At 50.1% G+C, this 21,032-nt stretch overlaps 2 protein-coding genes and 1 long non-coding RNA gene across 4 annotated transcripts; 1 reads left to right on the forward strand and 2 right to left on the reverse strand.

Moving 5' to 3' along the window:
• Positions 1 to 819: 819 nt before the first annotated feature.
• LOC129604288 (uncharacterized) lies at positions 820 to 1,637 on the reverse strand. The gene is made up of 2 exons (XR_008695059.1): positions 1,133 to 1,637; positions 820 to 1,040 (listed from the first exon to the last, which is right to left on the reverse strand). It is a non-coding gene; the product is annotated as an uncharacterized LOC129604288 (long non-coding RNA).
• Positions 1,638 to 1,639: 2 nt separating this feature from the next.
• jupa (junction plakoglobin a) lies at positions 1,640 to 14,739 on the forward strand. Its single transcript, XM_029152592.3, has 16 exons — positions 1,640 to 1,765; positions 9,073 to 9,121; positions 9,236 to 9,403; positions 9,480 to 9,733; positions 9,867 to 10,105; positions 10,261 to 10,462; positions 11,152 to 11,296; positions 11,466 to 11,569; positions 11,656 to 11,994; positions 12,175 to 12,327; positions 12,509 to 12,628; positions 12,728 to 12,878; positions 13,085 to 13,206; positions 13,419 to 13,458; positions 13,712 to 13,850; positions 13,962 to 14,739. Exons 2-15 carry the CDS (start codon positions 9,109 to 9,111, stop codon positions 13,846 to 13,848), a joined length of 2,187 nt encoding a protein of 728 aa, XP_029008425.1. The 5' UTR covers positions 1,640 to 1,765; positions 9,073 to 9,108; the 3' UTR covers positions 13,849 to 13,850; positions 13,962 to 14,739.
• On the reverse strand, positions 14,576 to 20,718 carry LOC114856829 (Kv channel-interacting protein 2-like). Of its 2 annotated transcripts, XM_029152614.3 has the most exons (9): positions 20,266 to 20,713; positions 16,817 to 16,915; positions 16,606 to 16,730; positions 16,434 to 16,503; positions 16,249 to 16,319; positions 16,059 to 16,166; positions 15,865 to 15,969; positions 15,729 to 15,791; positions 14,576 to 15,653 (listed from the first exon to the last, which is right to left on the reverse strand). In XM_029152614.3, exons 1-9 carry the CDS (start codon positions 20,336 to 20,338, stop codon positions 15,606 to 15,608), a joined length of 762 nt encoding a protein of 253 aa, XP_029008447.1. In that variant the 5' UTR covers positions 20,339 to 20,713; the 3' UTR covers positions 14,576 to 15,605. The 2 variants fall into 2 exon arrangements, with proteins under 2 accessions (XP_029008447.1, XP_029008438.1); XM_029152605.3 differs by having other exon boundaries at positions 16,249 to 16,503; positions 20,266 to 20,718.
• Between the last annotated feature and the right edge of the window lie 314 nt (positions 20,719 to 21,032).

Consider the following 21,032-nt stretch of genomic DNA (forward strand, 5'->3'; position numbering starts at 1 on the left):
TTTAAAAATAAAGGCACTGTTGTGTTCAATACAATGGCTCCATTCAAGCCGCTGCTGCCCTTGTGTCCACAATGCAAGGGCATCTGAGAAAGCCAAAACAAGTCACAATTTAAAAAAACACAGGGAAAAGGGGCACTATCTTGGTGGTTATTGCAGATTCTGATGATCAGGTTTGGCAACAATGACATTTTCAGATTATGTGAAAGCCAGCCCCCCCTCCCCCTCGACAGTACTTGAAAACCTGAGAGTGACAATTGGGCCTGAAGCTATTTTTAAAGGGAGGGCTGCTGGCCGACACATTCACTGTGGCAAGTATAATGGCCTGTGTAACCAGCAGCAGCCCAGCCCGACAGGCCTACTATCCCCCTACGTCTCTTTTGGTCTGCACAGAAGATGACGCGGCTCATGACATTAAACCCTGAGGCAGAGCTTAGTATAAAGCCTGACCTATCTGAGTCTGCCAGGGCACCTTGGTTGGGTAAACATTTTGAAATCTAAATGAAAGTCACATCATTTGCTGCATTGTTCCTTTACATCTATATTTATATATCGTGCTATTGTCTTTAACACTTGCCCTGTCTGTAACCTGTGATGTGGAAATATAAACTAGATGTTAATTTGTAACCAAACAAGCCGAGGCTTAAATTGAGTGCAGTCTCTACATTTTTAAATGTTTCACATTCCTTAAAGCCTTATAATTCGTTTTCAATGTGTTTGTGGTTTCCCCACTTGTTTTGAAAGCCTTGCAAGTAAATCAGAAATCCCCGCTAGTTACACTGCCTTTACATCTAAAGTGTTCTTTAAATAAAACCAGAGAGGTTTTTAGCATTTGTTTATTTTTTTACACACCGAACTGTTAATTACGAAACCATTTTCAGAACTGACGGGGACATGGAGAAAACATGAGCAGTTTGCTGATTTGGCTGATTGCGCAACTCGGCTCTGCGTTTATGACTGTAAGTCCTTTAACGCTTTTACCACCAGATAAATGCAGGACATTCCAGTATCTGTGTCCTTTGTGTGTTCTGTGCCACAGCCACCTGTAAAACCAAAAGAAAACACACTCATGAGGGGAGGTTCAAGACAAACCTATGACACACACCATGGGAGTTGAGGCGGCAGCTCCTCTTACACAGCGTATCGCTTCCTGGCTGCTCTGACTCATCTGGCTCAGTCTGGTTTCGTGTTGAAATCAAGGTGTGGTCGGTCAACACACAGTACAGGTGAGCGAAATGGCCGCTAACACACGCGGCGCTGGTGTTTCTGGAGTCGATATTTAGCCGAGAACACAAAGAAATGACCACAATCTGCAGCGTCTAGACGGTATTTTTCTAATCGACTAGCGCGTCAATATATAGTCGCCATGTATACGAGTGTATGGTGTATATGGTTTTTATATAAGGTTTGCGCATATTAGAAATAAATTGCGTCATCATAAATTAAGTAAATGTAAAATATATGTATTACACTTGTCTTTAACAAACAAACTTCCTTTCGCCGCTGTCGACAATAAAACAAGCCGTAGCGCGTCTCCCGCTGGGCGGTGCGCGTTGCAGGGCGGGGTCTGGGGCGGAGGGCGGGGTCGGGTTCCGGGGGGGCGGGGTCTGCGCCTGAGGTGACGCTCCTTTTACTCATTTTTGTTCAGAGGACTGTCGGCCAGCAACAGAAGCAGCACCAGCGGCGGAGAATCCGTAGGGAGGGAGAAAAGCAGAGAAAGGCGACACTAACGTGGATTAATCCTCAACGCTGCAGCGCGTTTCGACAGGTAGGAGACACAGGTTGGGGTTTTACTTTGTCCGCCACTTGCTTTGCACTGACCAGGGTCTTTGTCAATGACGTGTTGTGTTTTTTTTTTATTGTTTCTGCGTATGAATAATTTCCGAGACGCTTTTTCCGGTTGTGGGAATCCTCCTCTGGACTATGACCCACTTACATTTCCAACTTGGGACAATCGCATTCATGTTGTGGGAGTTGGGTTTCCGCATGCCCCAAACTCGCCGCTGGTCTTTTGCAATAAAGCGAGAGCTCAACAGAAAGTTGCCTTTTCAGCGCCGAACTGCCATTTTCTGCCGCTCGTCGTGGGGGAGCAAGTTACTCCGAGCCATAATGACGTTTAATGACGGTATCGATCATTTACTTGACGTCACTTATCAATAGAATCCCACAACGTCCGTTTAACCAAAGGACTGCGCGCGCGCGCGCGTGTGTGTGTGCGCGCCCGAGAGAGACAGAAAGAAGTACAGAAAGAGTTTCAACGTCACTGTATTGTCGTCCGTTTGAACAGAACTATTTACCTACTGAATTAAAACTAAACTATAGAAGATTTGAGCCATTCACCAGCATTGTCTCATTGTATGATGAATTATTATTCCCTTTTTCTTCATTATGATGGTGATTTTTAGGTTTAGATTGCTGAGTGGGAAACCGAATCCACAGTCTTAGGACATATGGCAAAATAAGAGAAGCGAGTTAATAATATAAGTAAACTCCAGTATTTAAATCTACTATCTGATCCTAGACTAGAACAGTGATGAGCTAACTGTTTCTGTGGACAGTGTCATAGCTGTGGTGACACACATGTGTAATGTACGACTGAGTGAATATTGAATCATGGCTCTGAGTGGTGTTGGTGTAACTACACGGTAGCACCCATGCACTCCCACTGGGCTGGCCACGCCACCAGTGATGTCCTCAGGTGTTTCCAAATCTCCCATGATGTCATTGCCTTTGCAGATGTTCCAGGCTCCACACCAGCCAATCATTCTCAGTGAGCTTAATTCATTTGAATAACCTCTCTGAAACAGCACCTACTCTGGATGATATGGCTTTGATTTCAGCCACTTATTATAGAATTGGTTTATGTGCGATTCTTCTTTGGCATCTTCAAGATCAGTCAAATCAGGCACAAGTCACATAGGAATTAAAGGGAAACAGCTTTCTTCCACCTCATTAATCAACAAGTCGATAAAGGTTCTTTTAATTGAGCAACTAGTGAGAAACGTCACCACAAAGCAGCCAGAATGGTTCCAGACACGTCCATGTGGATCCAAGTTGGTTCTGGATCAACATCTCCAGCTGCACAATGTGTCTTAGATTGGATGCCCCCCCCTGCAGCAGGCTGGGGGGGGGCACCCCTGGCTGGAAAGCTGCTTGTGTCTGGGCTCAGTGAAGAGGGTGAGGGGTGACTTACTGTACTGATTTTGCAGCTACAGCTGTGGTGACACGGTGATAATCCCCCCCCCCCCCTCGCTTAATTCCCTGATACTGTCCTACATTAGCAAAGCAAGAGGCCAGGAGATCCTTCAGTGTATAAATAGGTCTACGGTTTGCAAAGGGGATTAGTGTATGGACACAACCAACCTCTTCATTTACCCCCAAAAACGTCTCCTTCTGTGACTCTGTCCTCGTCTCGGCCTCCGTCCTGCGGGGCCTCGCTGCTCTGCAGGCGCTCAGCTGCAGCCGCACGGCGTGCACGCGCTGCGACCTGCTCTGTTTTACTCTTCCCATGGAGCGATAAGGTTTCAGCAAGGGGAACATGGGACAGCACCAAAGTCTATACTGTATGGGGTTAACTTACAGTGGCTTAAAAGCAAATTGTCACTGGTTGTCAAGTGGATTAATGAGATGATGCCCTGAATCTGATTTCTCATTATCGCTCTATTCAACTTTTAAATGAACCTCTATTTGATTTTGCGTTTCCTTCGTAAGAGTTAATACAAATCTCTAAATAATTTTGATGGTAATTAAATAACCAGCGGTGTCATCTGAAAACATATTCATGCCAACGTCTCAGCTGTCACTGACGGAGCAAACTGGGAGCTTATGGCTGAGAGCAGCGGTTTCATGTGTTTAAGGCCCGGCTGCACCCGACCGCCGCTGAAATCAATTATTTACCTTCAGCCGCTCTCGCTGTCGGATCAAACCCGCGTGAGGAAACGTGCGCTCCCCAAGACGACAAGCGCCCGATGGCCGTGGCTTGCCGTCTGAAAGGGGCCAGATGAGCCGCTCCAGGTCCACGTCCACCAGCGCCGCCGGCGGAGCCAGCTGGCGGCGGCCCAGAAATAGCCGGCGCTGTTGTCTTCATGAATACGTTAGCGCTGATTATTTTTTCATTAGCGGTGACATATCCGAGCGGCTCCCGGCGCCGACTCGCGGGGCGAAGTTCTCGCAGTCGGATGAGTCGGCTCGGTGGGTGCTGCGGTGCCTGTTTTTCTCCTCCCCCCTCTCTCTCGCCCTCAATTGCACTTCTATGAGGGTGTGGTTGAAACGACTGAGGGAAAGTCATCGGGGAAGCTCAACTTGTTAGACACAACATCCCAGTTGATTTTGCATACGGTCACGGGTGAAAGCAACGTCTTTGGTTGTTGTTGGTTTTTTGCCCTTCACTTAAAAAAAATAGAACCACATGCACATGTCATGACTTTGCCACTGTTTTCCCCCCTCACACACGTGTTGACTGTGCGTTCCCTGTGCTGTGTTTGAGGAGGAACCCGCTTAAAGCCTGTCACATGAACTTCCCGGCCCGGTTCTTGGAGGTCCCCTCGTGCCCCGCTCTCCTAAAGCACCTTGCTCCGCTCCCTCGTGCCTCTAATCTGCCTGAAAAATTAATGGTCTGTCGCATCGCCTCAGTGCTCGGCTGCACGCTGATGCGTAGCTCTGGCGCCTCAGACTCCTTCCTGGGCCTTTTCGGGCGGGCGGCTTCGCGGGGACGCGGCGCTGCGGCCGCCAAACTTGGCTGGCGAGCGCCAGGAGCCGCCTTGATGTGTCCCGGCCCTTTTGGTCGCATCCAGTTTGGATACTTGAAACTGGGCTTCCTCTTCACTGTGACAGCGGTCAGTGGGACAATGCGCCTACTCTTTTCCTCTCTACCCCAAACAAAGTCACACAGGAGGCCTCTGTGCTGCATCACAGGCTGGGTTCATCCTCTTCCTTCCTTCTGTCGACCGAACAGCACTGAGGCCACATTGTACTTACTATGTGTCTGAACATAAAGTCACTGTGTCTGAAACAAACAGAGTTCATTTTAAAGGAAAGAAGTAAAATAAACGTTGTCGTGTAATCGTTATCATCTTTATGCTGAACCTTGAGCGCTGATCCGTGCCTCACTGAGGGTTTATGGCTGCTCAGGGTTCGCCCCTTTTTACTCAGTCTTTTTTATCAGCTTCTTGTAACTGGATGCCGCTCTGCACTCAGCCGCCTCCTGCGAGACGGTTCACGTTTCCTTTGATTCACAATGCGATCCCACAGGGAGTAAACAGCTACGCACCGGCCTCCGGCCACCGCGCTCATGTTCCGCTGGCCTAATTTACCTCCTTTAAGTAGCTGCCGGGCCCTCGGACGGCTCCGGGGCCGTGGCCCCGTTGTGCTGCTGCTGCTGCTTTTCCAGATCAGACACTGTTGGATCTGCCACATTCGCACAAACGCCGCTGGAGTGTTGCACAAGTGCGCGCCAGCAGTATCTCATTGCGTGTTCTTGCTCTGTGGGCTTTTGGCATCGCTGCGTTGCTATGGTCTGGATTTTATCAACTGCCTGTGACAGTCGGTTGACAAATCCCCCCCCGCCCCCCTCTCCTTCTTGCTCCGATTCTCAGCAGTGAGTGAGTGGTTTTCCAAAATGTGGAATTAAAGCTGTGAAGCAGTGATTTCTTTCCCCACTTGGCACAGAACATGACGTATCATCGCATGCGCTGCCACTTCCATTTAACGTATGCGCTGTGGTGAACTTCTTCATTACAGTTCCCCTCGCGGCCCACACAGTCCAGCTGTGCTGGTGAGTCAGATAATGTTGACCACCACTTCCTGTCACCCACCACAATAAATCCATTAGTCGTGCACCACTTCACATCCTCTCTTATTGATTTCTAGTGAGCGGCTCTCCAGCTAGCCGTGCGGATTCATCACAGCAGCACAACAGCTGTTGTTGGAAGGGGGCAGACGTACTGGTCCCTGTGGAACAGGCCAACCCCAAACGGGGGGGAAAGACGCAGAGAGTGTGGACCTGAGCCGGTCTGACGGGCCACAGAGGCTCAGCTGGCTGCTCGGCCCATTTCCTGAGTCAGGGTGATGGGTCTGTGTGAGTGCACTGTGTTGTTAAAGTCATCTGGGAAATGATTCACAGCAGGAGGAGTATGGGTTGCTTTTGAGCTTACTGTCTGTGGGGGGGGTATATGAGCAGATAGGATAATAGGTCAAATAGTTGATCTTTGTCTGTGCAGATGGTGCGGGAAGCTACAGATGTGTGGTAACCTAATCCGCTTTATTTGTATGTCAATATAAACATGACATTAACAAACCTGTAAGGATTCACAGGTTGTTGTTTGTTTCTGCGCAAGTTTAGCCATAAATGATATTATTCTTTGAACAGTTTGTGCAGTTGATATAAACCAACTCATCTTCTCATCCAGCTCTTGGCAAGAAGGCAAATCAAAGTATTTCCTTGAAGCAGCAGTGCCATGTTATTTACATGCTGGGAGCCCCTCTGGAACACAAGCGAGGTTCATCTCCAGGCCTCGGGGCCTCTTCCCAGACCCCATTCATTCCGGCTGCGGTAGAAAGAAGAGCTTACACCAGCTTAGGAACGCTGGAATGCTTTCGTAACCATATGCAGTTTGCAGCTGCATGACTTATTAGGAGGCGACGCTAATGGGAATGAAATGTCACATCCACGGCTCAGTTCCTGAAAGCAGCTAGGTGTGTCGCTCACACATGCGCCACACCCTTGTTAGGAGGCTGAGGAGACACTCCCTGTCCCACATGCTTGGGGGGGGGGACCACTCATACTCATCTATTGTCACAGTAGGCGTTAATTTGAGTGTGTGGGAGTGTTTTTCACTACGCTGGCGCTGGAAGCGTGTGTTTTCTCCAGCGCAGCCGCTGGTTGGACGTGGGACTGAATGCGCTGTGTAGCTGTGGAATGTTACAGCAGCGCTACACTATCTGCTGCACGGCGTCCATCTTCTCTCTGGCAGCTCGCAGCGACGCACATTCCTGGTTTGACTGGGCAGCTTGTCATCCGCTGGCCGTTGCCTAACAACCCGGTGACGGGGAAAGCGAAGGCGTCAGTCATTAACCGAAAGAGCAAAGTCCAGTCAGAAACATGCAATAGCGTGGTCAGCAATAAGCATTTGTTTTACTGTCACTGTGACGTAGAAGGAAATGTCTTCGTCCTTTTGTTGTTTGCAGCAAAACGTTTAAGTTTTTGTTTTCTCCTGTGACCAATTTAGAGAAAACTCCCGGAAGGAGCGGCCTTTATCAGTAAACAAGTGAGCGTAGCTTCAAACTTCAAATGCGTCAGCTGATTGAACTCCCACAGGAGGCCCCGGTTACCTAGGCGACGTGGAGGGTGTGTCGCAGAATTGCAACAGTTGGCTGAGCCCGGCGCCTCACCCAGGAAAACAAAGGCCACGCAAACACTGACCCGTATTTACAGTGGGATCCTACGGATGCTGTAGATCCAGAGCTGGTAGAGCAGCGACCTTGAAGCCTGGGTGCGTCCGTGTTCGGACAAATCTCCAGTCGTCGGCCTCTTTACGAAGGCCGCACCTTTCCTGAGAACGGCAGGCGACGCAGTGATTTCTAGTAGAGTTTCTGTGGCCTGATGAGTCACTGGTGCGTCGTGTCGCAGCAGGTCCAGGCAGCTACTGGGACCTGGACCTGCAGGAACTCATGCCAGACTGACTGCAGCTGAAACCCGCCGAGCTGCTGTTGCCTGTGAACAACTGGGTTAAAGAGGCATGTTGGGACCTTACAAGAACATTGAGTTCAGGAGAATGCATTTCAAACACATGTTCCTCAACAGTAAATAACTCACGCTCATGTGGGGACTTGCAGCCTGTGCAGTGAAGTGTCGGCGACGAATACAGACTAATGAATAACATTCTCTAGTGCCATTAGAAACTCCTCTTCATACATCATGTAATAGAAAACAAAGCCTGCTGCAGCAGTAATAGTGAGGAGCACACAAACGCACACATGCATGTGACGCCTGAGGGAAGAAAAGGGGGCGTGGCCTGCGGAGGGACTTGAATGCAACACGGCACATACTTATGCGAAGCCAAAGGGCAAGAAATGAGGGAGTGGCGTTCTGCTGATACGCCATGAATTACAGAGAGCAGTTCACGCTTGCACACACTCGTTTGTTTCTCGTTTGCTAAGTTCCACTTTTTTTTCTTCCCAACGTGAGCTCTGGGCCGACGCAGCAGCGCACGTAGCACCGACGTGTTGTCCAGGTGGCCACAGAGACGCACACATTCTCACTGGAGCGAGCGTTCGTCTCCTATGGACGCCCTTTGTTCACTGACTTGGCCGGAACATGTGCATTGTCTGCAGAAATCGTCCGCAAACGTCCTGGAACAGCCCTCACCAGTAAAGAAACCTGCCACTTGCTTGTTAAAATGGAAATCTGAAAACGCCTGGGCCCAGAACAGTGACTGCATTGTGCTCTGACACCACAGCTTTATTATCCAGAGACCAGACGCATCCATGTGCGTTTGGGTTTGATGTGTGGACGTGGACTCTTTCATAAATCTAGACTTCCTCTGCTAAAACTGAACTATTAGACTGTGATCTGAGGGAAGTACAGTAACGTGCTGTAGCTTAATCCTTTGTGCTAAAGGTCAGTCTAGTCCTGATGCAGAGCTGCAGGTATTGAACAGCATTAGTTCAGCACCGTATAACGTGTCTTCATGCCAACGTGAATAGAAACGCAGGATGATGTAGGAGGCGTCGCACAGACCTGCATCGACATGTATCCATCGCTAAAACTGTATAGGGTTCCTGAGAACGCCAGGTGTGTGAAGGGCGTGACCGAGTGGAGCCGGAGGCGTGTTCATATGTTTCTCTGTGCACCGACTCGGAACCTGATGAGCAGGTTCCTCCTTGCCTCGCTTTAAAGCAGGCTGCTCCCACTGCCTGGGCGGAGGCCCGGGGTGAAAGGTCGCCGGCATTCCTGGAATTACAGCCGAGCCGCCGCCGCTGAAAAGGCTTCGCCGGAATGTTTAATGAATTCATGCAAAGGAATCGGGCGTTTAAAAAGTGTTTGATGAACACAACTCTGTTTGTTTCTCATTTTAGATTTGCTCCATCGTTGTTCCATAACGTGAGGCAAAGATGGCAATGCAAAGTAAGTCAGCCAGTACCTTATCAAGGCAGAAACGACCTTCAGAACGTCAGTTCCAGTAGATTCCTGTCACCTGCTCAAACGATAACTGAGGCTGGTTTCCATGACTTGTGGCAGTGGGCGAGCCAGACAGCGGCATGGTGAAGGTGGCAGAGTGGCAGCAGACCATGTACAGCATGGATTCAGGCATCCAGTCCGGAGCCACCACGCTCCGGGACGACGATGGAGAGTATGTGACCTCCAAGCACTACACCACCACGACCACAGTGACCAGAGAAGAGCCTGGTACGACATTTATGAGTCAATGAAGCATCATCTGGAATACGCCACACCAGTAAATGACCCTTTTCACCTCCCATAGACCTGGGCGCCCAGCTGAACATGACCAGAGCGCAGCGGGTGCGGGCCGCCATGTTCCCCGAGACAATGGAGGCGGGCACCACCATCCTGTCCACCCAGACGGACCCGTCCCAGATGACCAACGTCCAGAAGCTGGCCGAGCCGTCGCAGATGCTCAAGGCGGCCATCGTCCATCTGATCAACTACCAGGACGACGCGGAGCTGGCCACCAGGGCCGTGCCCGAGCTCACCAAGCTGCTCAACGACGAGGACCCGGTGAGCGAGCACGCACGCACGCACGCACGCACGACGCAGCTCAGATGAGTCTTCGTTCCCATCGTTTTCGTCTCTCATTCCTGCATGTTGGATGCCCCATACTAATAACCCCCCCCCCCCCCCCCCCCGCCAGGTGGTGGTGAGCAAGGCAGCGCAGATCGTCAACCAGCTGACGCGCAAGGACGCGCCGCGTCGCGCCCTCATGCAGTCGCCTCTGATGGTGGCGGCCGTGGTGCGCGCCATGCAGAACACCAGCGACATGGAGACCACGCGGGCCACCGCCAGCATCCTGCACAACCTGTCGCACCAGAGGGAGGGCCTGCTCGCCATCTTCAAGTCTGGAGGCATCCCCGCGCTGGTCCGCATGCTCAGGTAGCACCCAAATGACAAACGCTAGGTGTTGAGGCAAATAAATCAAAGAGATGGAGATGAGTATTCAGCATGGCTTCAGCGGCATAAATGAAGATGTTTCTTAGCAGTAGCATTGTTTGATTCAAACCTGTTCTCCGTCTGTGCCTCGTTTGAAGCTCTCCCATCGAGTCCGTGCTCTTCTACGCCATCACTACCCTCCACAACCTGCTGCTGCACCAGGAGGGCGCCAAGATGGCCGTGCGCCTGGCGGACGGCCTCCAGAGGATGGTCCCCCTGTTGAAGAAGAGCAACCCCAAGTTCCTGGCCATCACCACAGACTGCCTGCAGCTGCTGTCCTACGGCAACCAGGAGAGCAAGGTGCGCAGCCAGTGGACGAGCACGGCAGCGGCCGTCGTCCTGCCAGCGTGCGCATCACAGCGCATCACAGCGCATCACAGCGCATCACAACACATCAAAGCAAAGCGCATCACATCACAGCACATCACAGCGCATCACAGCGCATCACAGCGCATCACAGCGCATCACAGCACATCAAAGCAAAGCGCATCACATCACAGCACATCACAGCGCATCACAGCGCATCACAGCGCATCACAGCACATCACAGCGCATCACAGCACATCAAAGCAAAGCGCATCACAGCGCATCACAGCACATCACAGCGCATCACATCACAGCGCATCACAGCACATTAAAGCAAAGCGCATCACATCACAGCGCATCACAGCACATTAAAGCAAAGCGCATCACATCACAGCACATCACAGCACATTAAAGCAAAGCGCATCACATCACAGCACATTAAAGCAAAGCGCATCACAGCGCATCACAGCGCATCACAGCACATCACAGCGCAGCGCAGCGCAGCGCATCGCAGCACAGCACAGTGTGAGTCTGTTCAGGGCGTTGCGTGTGAACGAAGTTTTGGCGCAGAGGGTGTGAGGGTGTGGTTGTTTAACGCTGGTAGCGAAAGGAGTTGAGGAATAACTGGTTCAATGAGAGCTGGCTCATTTTCACTTTCTCCCCTTCTTCTACCTTACTGACAGCTGATCATCCTTGCCAATGGGGGCCCTGAAGGTCTCGTTCACATCATGAGAACCTACAGCTACGAGAAGCTGCTGTGGACCACGAGCCGAGTCCTTAAAGTCCTGTCTGTGTGTCCCAGCAATAAGCCTGTCATTGTAGAGGCTGGTATGTAGTGTGTGTGTGTGTGTGTGTGTGTGTGTGTGTGTGTGTGTGTGTGTGTGTGTGTGTGTGTGTGTGTGTGTGTGTGTGTGTGTGTGTGTGTGTGTGTGTGTGTGTGTGTGTGTTACCTGAGAGCTTCAGTCTCACTCTCCCCCCCTCTTCTCCCCCTCTGCAGGTGGGATGCAGGCTCTGGGCAAACACCTCACGGGCTCCAGTCCACGTCTGATGCAGAATTGCTTGTGGACCCTCAGGAACCTCTCTGACGCTGCCACTAAGCAGGTGTGGGTCCTTCAGTTTTCTCCTTCCTCGCTTGTCTGCAGGCTGAACGGTGTGTAACCGCCCCCTCCCTGTCTCCCTGTCTCCAGGAGGGCATGGACAGCCTGCTGCAGGTGCTGGTGCAGCTGCTGGGCTCCGACGACATCAACATGCTCACCTGCGCCACCGGCATCCTGTCCAACCTCACGTGCAACAACGCCTACAACAAGAGCCTGGTGACCCAGAGCAACGGCATCGAGGCTCTGATCCACGCCACGCTGCGCGCCACCGAGAAGGAGGACGTGACCGAGCCCGCCGTGTGCGCTCTGCGTCACCTGACCTCGCGCCACGGGCAGGCGGAGGTGGCGCAGCACGCCGTGAGGCAGCACTACGGCATCCCCGCCGTGGTCAAGATGCTCAACCAGCCCTACTACTGGCCTGTGATCAAGGTACGGTGCAGGGGAGCTGGGCTGTGGTTATAGATGGTGGCAGGTTGGACACAGTAGGTAAAGAAGGAAGATGCTGAGTTTGATTTAAGATGGAGCCGGGGGAGGAGCTGGACAGATGGCAGACAGGGTGGAGATGAGTTTGGTGGTGATCTGGCCTTCACATCTGTTTCGCGCCTGCAGGCCGTCGTCGGCCTGATCCGTAACCTGGCCCTGTGTCCGGAGAACCAGGCCCCTCTGAGGGACGCTGGAGCCATCCCCCGCCTGGTGAACCTGCTGGTCAAAGCCCACCAGGACGCTCAGAAGCACGGCTCCTCTGCACAGCAGACGTACCAGGTGTGTGTGTGTGTGTGTGTGTGTGTGTGTGTGTGTGTGTGTGTGTGTGTGTGTGTGTGTGTGTGTGTTGTGTGTGTTGTGTGTGTTGTGTGTGTTGTGTGTGTGTGTGTGTGTGCGACTTAATGCATTATTATTTGAGTGTTATACTGTGGATACGGACTTAGCTGTGTTTTGTTGGCAGGATGGAGTGAGGATGGAGGAGATCGTGGAGGGAAGCACTGGAGCGCTGCACATTCTGGCCCGAGATCCCATTAACAGAGCGGAGATCGCCAGCCTGCAGACCATTCCTCTGATGGTGCAGGTACCACAGGACGCCATCTTGCTAAATTTCACCTCAGGCTTTGCTTTTTTTTTCTCTCTCTCCCTTAAACCTAAAACCTCCCTCGCTGCTTCCCTCCAGCTGCTCTACTCCCCAGTGGACAACGTGAAGCGCGTGGCGGCGGGCGCCCTGTGCGAGCTGGCCCTGGACAAGGCGGCGGCGGAGGCCATCGACAGCGAGGGGGCGTCGTCCCCGCTGATGGAGATGCTGCGCTCCAGCAACGAGGGCATCGGTACGACGCCGCTGTTAGCTAGTGTCACTTTGCTCCAGTGCTGCACTCGCTCTAAGCACACAGACAGGGACAGCAGCAGATCAGTGTCTTTCCATGAAATGACACAAGAATGGAAATCCAGAGATCATCAGAACTGAATCTCTACACATTTACCCTGCTTGCATACCTGCATGGTGGACCTCATGTGTGACCTTCTTTCTGCTCAGCCACCTACGCTGCAGCTGTGCTCTTCCGCATCTCTGAGGACAAGAACGCAGACTACAAGAAGAGGGTGTCCGTGGAGCTCACGCACTCCCTGTTCAAGCACGACCCCAATGCCTGGGAGATGGTAAGTGTCTGGCGCCCTCTGCTGCCGGGAAAAGGAAACTGAACCAAGCTGGCTTTGAGCAAGGCTTTGTGGACTTTCACGCCAGTGAAGCAGTTCTTCTTGCTGTTTAGTTCAGCTGGGACAGTTCTAAATCATTAACCACCGTCAATTAGCCTTCTCTGAAAGTGGTGTTGACCTCATTTGACCTTTGACCTCTTGTGACCCCTCTGCAGGCTCATAACGCCGTCCCCATGGATGTTCCATACCCAGACGGTGAGTAACATTGCTCAGCGCCGCCTCCGCCCACCACATGCAGCCTCCACGCATACACAGCGCTTTGCTCATACACATCTCGGCTTCTTCCTGCCATTTAGGAAGCGCTTGCTATTAATTCTCTTTCTTTCCTTTTCTTCCCTTCTCTCCATTTATGGCCTTGGAATTTTCTGTCTCCTACTCCTACTGATTGATGCTTCCTGACATCGTCTTCAGTCTCAGATGCCTTAACTCAGTCTGTCTCATTCAACAGAGCTCGACGGCGGCTTCCCAGTGTATGGCGGGTATGCCGCTGACATGGCCATTGATGGCATGGATGGAAACATGCCGTACGATGACTACATGAGCAACAATGCCTACGACAGACAAATGTACCCCGAGCATCAATAAAGGTCAGCGCGTGCCAGCGTTTTCTCGTCAGGTCCTCATTAGTCGGTCATCTGTGATCCTGCAGGAAAATCTGCTTTTAGGGTTAAATCTTTCTGCTCTTCTTTCTCTTTTAGAGCCGGAACGGAGCGGAAGTGGGATGTAATAGAACGAAGCCGAGGATCTACAGTAGCTGTCAGTAGAGATTATTCTCTTTGCTCTTAGCCTGATGTAATGTATGCAACTATCACAGAGTACTGCACTACTAATCTCATAACAGGGCTCTACTTGTTTTTATATTCTAATTTAGCTGATTTTAATTGTGACAGCGATAGTGCTTGTGGGTTTCTGTTAGAGAACCTTCCCAAGAGTGTGTGTGTGTATGTGTGCGTGTGCGTGTGTGTGTGTGTGTGTGTGCGCGCGTGTGTCGATGCTTTTTTCGGGTGGGTGTTCTATGCCAAAGAGATTTTATTTTGTGATGATAATCATGTAGCTTCGATTCTTCTTGTTTTTTTTTTAAGAAGATAAAGAAGCCAAAAAAGAGGGAGAGAGAGCGAACGCGAGTAGAAAACACTGCCAGAGGCGGCTTCCTCTTCACCTGCTCACCGCTCGCTCCTCTTTCCTAACGCCTTGGTTCTCTAGGCTAGAGTTGACGCTATATTCTGTCGACCATGAGCTCGTTCTTTAGTTTTTTTTCACGACACTAACTCGGCCGGAGTGAACACACGTGGAGAGATCAGCTGTTGTTTAAAAAAAAAAAGATGCAGTTGAGTTTAGGTGAGGTGTGTAAAGCATTCATTAGACAAACCATGAGTCTACAGCAGGAGCAAACTACTGACGGGAAAATTCATCTTTGTACCTAAAGAGTTTTTACTGAAATTTTGTTTAATAAAAATAAAGGATATATTAAACACATTTATGGCGTCAGTGTTTATTGATCTTAAGATAAGAATGTTTTAAACAAAGATCTATCCCAACTCAATTCAGTGTTACACAGACTTTTATGTCGTTTTTATCACCCTTTTCCCTGGGACCATCTCTCAGATTGTGTGTGTTTTTTATGCCTTTAATCAATCAACTCAGCTCTGTTTTAATTTGTTATTTTCCTTTGTTCAGCTTTTATCATTTCTTCTTCAAGCCATTCTGCTCCAGGATACAGTTTGTATTTTTAATGTGCCTTGATATCACTGTGGCATGTGTTCAAATCACCAGTCAGCTGGTGCTTAATATAATAATATAAACGGTGATAAATATTATTTGCATATGTGGGGTAATTTTATTAGGTTATTTCTTCATATAGAAAACATGAATCATTTAATAAACATTTTGGCATCATGCAGACCCCATAAACAGTTATAACACATAAATAGCGTTGCACCATGAAACCAGAACAGAGGACTAGATATTACTCTAAGATTATTGCTTGATTGCGTGATACTGAGCGTTTCCACTTGTCCACCGTGTCTTCACATTCAGACGGATTCTCTCTCATGTGTTATAGAGTGAAGTAAATAACATGTCTAACAGTGAAGGACCTGCAGTTGTTGTCTGTCTTTGTTATGTTAACACAAAAATCCCCTTTTTTCATGTTCCTGTACACGTACTATATAAAAAATCCCAAGTGCCAAGTCTTTGTAAATGAAGATTCCTTCCATTCACGACAGACTTGAAGGAGAGGTGGCTTCAGGGTGCATAGTCTGGGTTCAGGTCCACAGGCGCCCCCCCTCCCGCCGAGAGGCCGGGGGACCGAGGCTCAGCTCCGTCCTCGCGCCGCCTTTGCTTCAGATCACGTGATCGAACATGTGCATGGACTGCATGATGTTCTCATCCTGCACGGAGGAAGAAAACGTCAACGCCACCTTTGCTTTCATTGGCTTTTGCATGTAAACTGGATTAAGTGGGACCTTTTGGCACGTCTCCAGGAACTCCTCCATGGTGACCACCCCGTCGTGGTTCTTGTCCATTTTCTGGAAGAGTTCAACAAGTTTGTGTTTGCTACTGAACGGCTACAGCCAGCGAATGGCAACTCATGCGTTTTACCTGGAAGAAGACGTCAACGTGATCCCTGGCAGCGCTGTCCTTCATGCAGGGGTGGGTGTACTTCCCCATCATGTCATAGATGGAGTGCATTATGTCCGTCATCTCCTGGACAACGCGACGAGAGGCAGAGAAACAGCACAAGGTGAGCGAGAAACACGAGGGGAAACAGACAGCGCTGTGAACGGCGGCCGCACCTCTCTGGTGATGCAGCCGTCCTTGTTGAGATCGTACAGGTTGAAGGCCCAGTTGAGTTTGTCAGTGATGGAGCCTCTCAGGATGATGGACAGGCTGAGGACGAAGTCCTGCGGACGGAGAAGACGCACGGCAGAGTTCAGAAACGCTAATAAACTCATTGAGAGCCGGCGGGAGGAGACATGAAGTCACCTCGAAGCTCACGGATCCGTTGTTGTGGGTGTCGAAGGCGTCGAACAGGAAGTGTGCGTACATGCTGGAATCTGCACAGAGAAGAACACGCGTGCCTTCAAATATGCTACAGTCTGAGCTCACTGTGGCGTAAAAGGGCTTCAATGTGTTTGGACAATACATTAAAGAGTGGTTTGAGAACAGACCTCCCTGAGGGAAGAACTGGGAGTAGATGCTTTTAAAGGTCTCTTCGTTCACCACGCCGCTGGGACACTCCTGGGAGAAGGGAAGGAACAAGAACGTCATCACGTTCCACAGAGACACGAAACGTGGCCGCGCTGACTCAGCACATTCACACTGAGCAGGACTGCGACTGACGTTTTTGAATCCCCGGTAGAGGACCTGCAGCTCCTTCCTGTTGAAGCTGGTCTTCTGCACCAGGCGGTCCAGCCGCTCCGGCCTGCAGCACACCGTGGACACCTCGCCGTCCTCCGCCACGCTTCCTGCACGGACGGAGAGGGAGGTCAGCGTGACAGCAGTGTGAGGGAATGACGCGTGAGTGGAGGCGGGGCGGCGTCCTGGCACTGGCCTTTATTGGGGGATGAGCTGGAGCCGGAGCGGCAGCAGGGCAGGAGCTTGAGGAAGCGCTGCTTCAAGGTCTTCTTGCTGGGTTTGGACGGCGGATTGCCTGCAAACAGCAAAGATTAGACTGAAGAATCCGTGCTCCGCGTGAATCTATGTCTATCTATGTTTACCACCTTCATTAAACTGACGATCCACCCGTGTCCCTCTAAGGTAAACACTTCTACAATTACCAACAAAAGCCATGCATGCAGGGGTATGTTCCTCTCCACCACCCTCAGTTTTGCTGCTATTTAGAATTTGGATGCAGACTGAGAAAGTTAATGGGCTCCAGATGTTCCTGCCACCAGAGGGCAGTGTTGGACCACAGTCCCGCACAGATGTGTGCTGGAACATCTGGGAAGCAACAACAGGCGCAGAAGAAGAATCGTTTGGGGTTTAATTAGTTTTTTATTCATTCCATCTTTCAGTAATAAACCCTTTAATGCTCAGTCTTGCATTGGCACTTTTCCTTGAACTTTTCTCTCTTCGGATGAGAAACGTTTTGTATCGACGTAGCATCTGAAGCCTCTTTGTCTCACCTGTTTCTCAGTACAGACACCAAAATGCTGACTGAGAAAGCGAAACCTTCCCTGAAACTCCTCAGAGGTTTTCACCCAGAACAAATGCAGCCTTGTCTCAAGCCTGTGCAACAACACTGCCCAAATCATCAGAGGAAGATGACGTCCTGCTGTGATGCGTCTCAAGCACACGGCGAATGTTATTATTGCTAGAATGTATTAAGTCTATTTCAGTTATTTCAAGTTCGGGCAGTGAAACAGTAAAATGCCCGAGAGGTGAACAATTTTATTGCTCCAGAAATAAATGTTGTGTTCAAGGACACATCAGCTGCAGACAAACAGGCCTGAGGTCCGGCCTCATCTATGTGATTCTACTGTGGTCACCTGGAAGCGTTACCGCGCTCATCACCGACACAATCAGTCCATCAAACTATCCAACGCAGCAGCTGCACGCACACGGAAAGGCAAACACAGGCAAACACAGGTCCACGGGGCCTCGTGAGCCTTTTGATGGCACCACATGAAGGTTTAACCAAGAATGAAGCTGTACGAGGTGCGAGCTGAGATGGTGACGGCTAATTGCTGCAGGAGGAGCCGTAGAGTGACTTTGAGTGTAGGAATTAATCTGGGCGACTGCTTCCCTCTGAGGCAGATCAATACGTTCTCCTCTGCTGTCGGTTACGCTCCTAATGAAGATTTCAGCTGCTCCTCTATTCCCCTGCTGCAAATACCTGACTCAAGCAACGGGCCCTCAACTAAACTGAACGACACTTCGGTTCAACCAGTGACGCTGTTGAGTTGTTTCAAGGGCTGATTAATGTTAGACGTGCGTCGATGCATTTGAGTTCATTTTGAGCGTAGAAATAATCAGCGGATGCTTGAACTGGGCCCAAACGAAGGACTTTGAATCAGGCGGATCAATGTGTTTGAAAACATCGACCTAAAGATGGATTTCGTCACAGTGTGGCTCACACAGAAGGCTCCCAGCTGTATGTTTCAGTGTTTCATACATTAGTGCTTGTAATACTGCAATCACCAATTCATAATATTCACGTTCAATCACAACGGTTCATTTTCTTGTTGAATTGATGAGGTTTTTTTATTAAGGAGATTATGTGTTAAGTAGTTCTGAATTAATCATCTCCTATAAAACATTCAGCAAAGATCTGGTAAATGATGTTACAATGATGTAAACTAAAGATGACCCCATCGCTCATCTGAGTGTGTCTGACTTCATTTGTACGCTCTTCACTGTAGGAGGTCACAACAGGGTCACGCAGAGTTCAATGAATGCTTGTAAGATAACGTTGCCGCGGCAACAGCCTCCGTGCTTACCATAATCCCTCAGAAGAACATGGTTCAGATTATAGACGTCCATTTCATGCAATCCACACACACACACACACACACACACACACACACACGCGCACACACACACACACACACACACACACACACACACACACACACACACACGCACACACACACACACACACACACACACACACACACACACACACACAATCTGAATTAATTCCTCAGTTTTCTGTCTCGTGTCCTCACTGAGGTCAAACCTTCAGATATGTTGCGACAGCTTTGATTTTGGCTGTTACACAACTCTGACGTTAACGCTGCCCTGCATCCGTCCAGGCAGGAGCCATTTCCATTTGACGCCCAGGGTAAACCGTGAACGCTACTGAGACCTGAGGGGATTTTCCTTGAAATAAACCAATAATTCATGTTGCGTAAATTGAAAATGATGAATTTGGGGATTTGGAGGCATTAGGGAATAAAAAGACCAATGAAAACAGCAGGAATAAAACCTGACTCCATCCTCAGACACAAAAAAACCCTGGAAAAAAACACCGTTTGATTCCATTCAGGTTAAAGGGCAAAGGTCGAGCCTGTGACCGAGACTCCACCACATCAGGCCGTGACAGTGGCTGCACAAGGCTTCAGAGTGAGGCACCAGGTCAGGTAATTCTACTTGACTTGTCTCTGTTGTAATTTTATAATAAAAGCAGCAGTCTGTCAGGATGACTGCAACGTCAGCACAAGAGCAAAAGGGACGACTTGACAGGGATCCAGTATCAATAATGTATGAATGCTGTGCAATATAAACAAAGCAAGAGATGCAGTTATGAATTTTTAATTAGACACTTTTCCATAAATAGTTGTTGGTTGATGATTAGGACCTTCATCACCGCCTGAACGCCCCCAAAAGTCTCTGTGAAGCTGTTAGTGTTTGGTCAACACAATGGCTGCATCCAATGAAGCCTCATCCCTCTGTCCACCCGCTGTGTTTTAGAATAAACGAGGACATGGAAGCAGTTATTTTTAGACATCGGTTCAGTTATTTTAAGGAGAAACTATTTTGGGAAGTTGTCAGAAGGACGAGCGCGAGCGTGCACTGATCTCTGAAGAAACTCATCTTCTCTGCGAGCGCTCGCGAGGAAAATAAAACGGTGACAAACAGAGGCAGCTTGATCTAAGTAGACCGTGAACACACACACACACACACACACACACACACACACACACTCAGGTATAGGTTTAGATGACATAAGACAGATGAGAATAGCTCTGATCTCCTTCAGACCTGATCAATGTGTTTATTGCATTCCTTTTACTGCTATTTTACTTATATTTGCTTTCTCTGGTACCGTAAGTTTGGGTCCCATCTTATTAGTCGTTGCATCATCTCCAAGTTGAGTGGGTCTTAAGTTTTTAGAAGAGACATGTGAGTAGGTTTGTATCAGGTCATCGCCACTAATCAAAACAAATTTCTATGAAACGTCATTTTGATATGAATGATGTCGTCTCGTGTGTTAGCGCCAGAACCGCAAAGAGCCGAGAATCTAAAGAACGGATGAAGTCCAGGAGATGTTCCTCCTACCTGTGAGCGGGTCGTAGGATCTGTCCAGCTCTCTGGAGTCAGACAGACTCTGATCCTGACTCCTGGATTTCATGTCTGGCTCTTTCACGTCTTACCAAACCACCGCACTGAGCCGAGCTGAGCGCCGGAGCCGCACTTCACCTACTGCGCCTTCGCTCCACTTTGCATCTCACTTCCCCGCGAGCATCAGTCGGGAGGAGGCTGAACGACGACCGACGAGGAGGAAAAGTCCGAGCAAAGTGCGCGCGCCTGCGCCGCTGTTCCCTCTCATCCACGGGGAGCGTCCACGCATGACCCCCCACGGGCCACTTTACGGGCTTCTCGGAGAAACCGACAGATTTCGCTGTGCTGGCGGTGAAAACATCCACAAATAACGCAAACGAGTCCGACTGACAGCTGGAGCGTCTGCAGCGGTTCGACCTGAGCCCGGAGCAAAACTGGGAGGAGAGCTGGATCCAGAGGGGGGAGGGGGGGGGGGGCACGCGCTCAGACAGACAGACGGACGGACGTGGGAGCGCGTGCGGCCGCGCGTCTGCGCTTCACTGATGGATGGACTGAAGAAGTAAAACCTGCGGATCAATACACTGTCAGCTCCGCGTCCCTGAGCCGGAGGAGCGGAGTTGTGCTGTGAGGAAAGAACAAGCAGCAGCAGCAAGGTGGTGATGACGAGGACAAACACTGAAGGTTATACACACATGCAAAAACTTCATCTGAGCGGAAGCAGAGGCCGCAGGCTGGTTTGTTAGAGTTCAACAGGTCCGTTTCTC

Source organism: Betta splendens, chromosome 1, assembly GCF_900634795.4.
Source record: "Betta splendens chromosome 1, fBetSpl5.4, whole genome shotgun sequence".
In the NCBI taxonomy this organism is placed as follows: domain Eukaryota; kingdom Metazoa; phylum Chordata; class Actinopteri; order Anabantiformes; family Osphronemidae; genus Betta; species Betta splendens.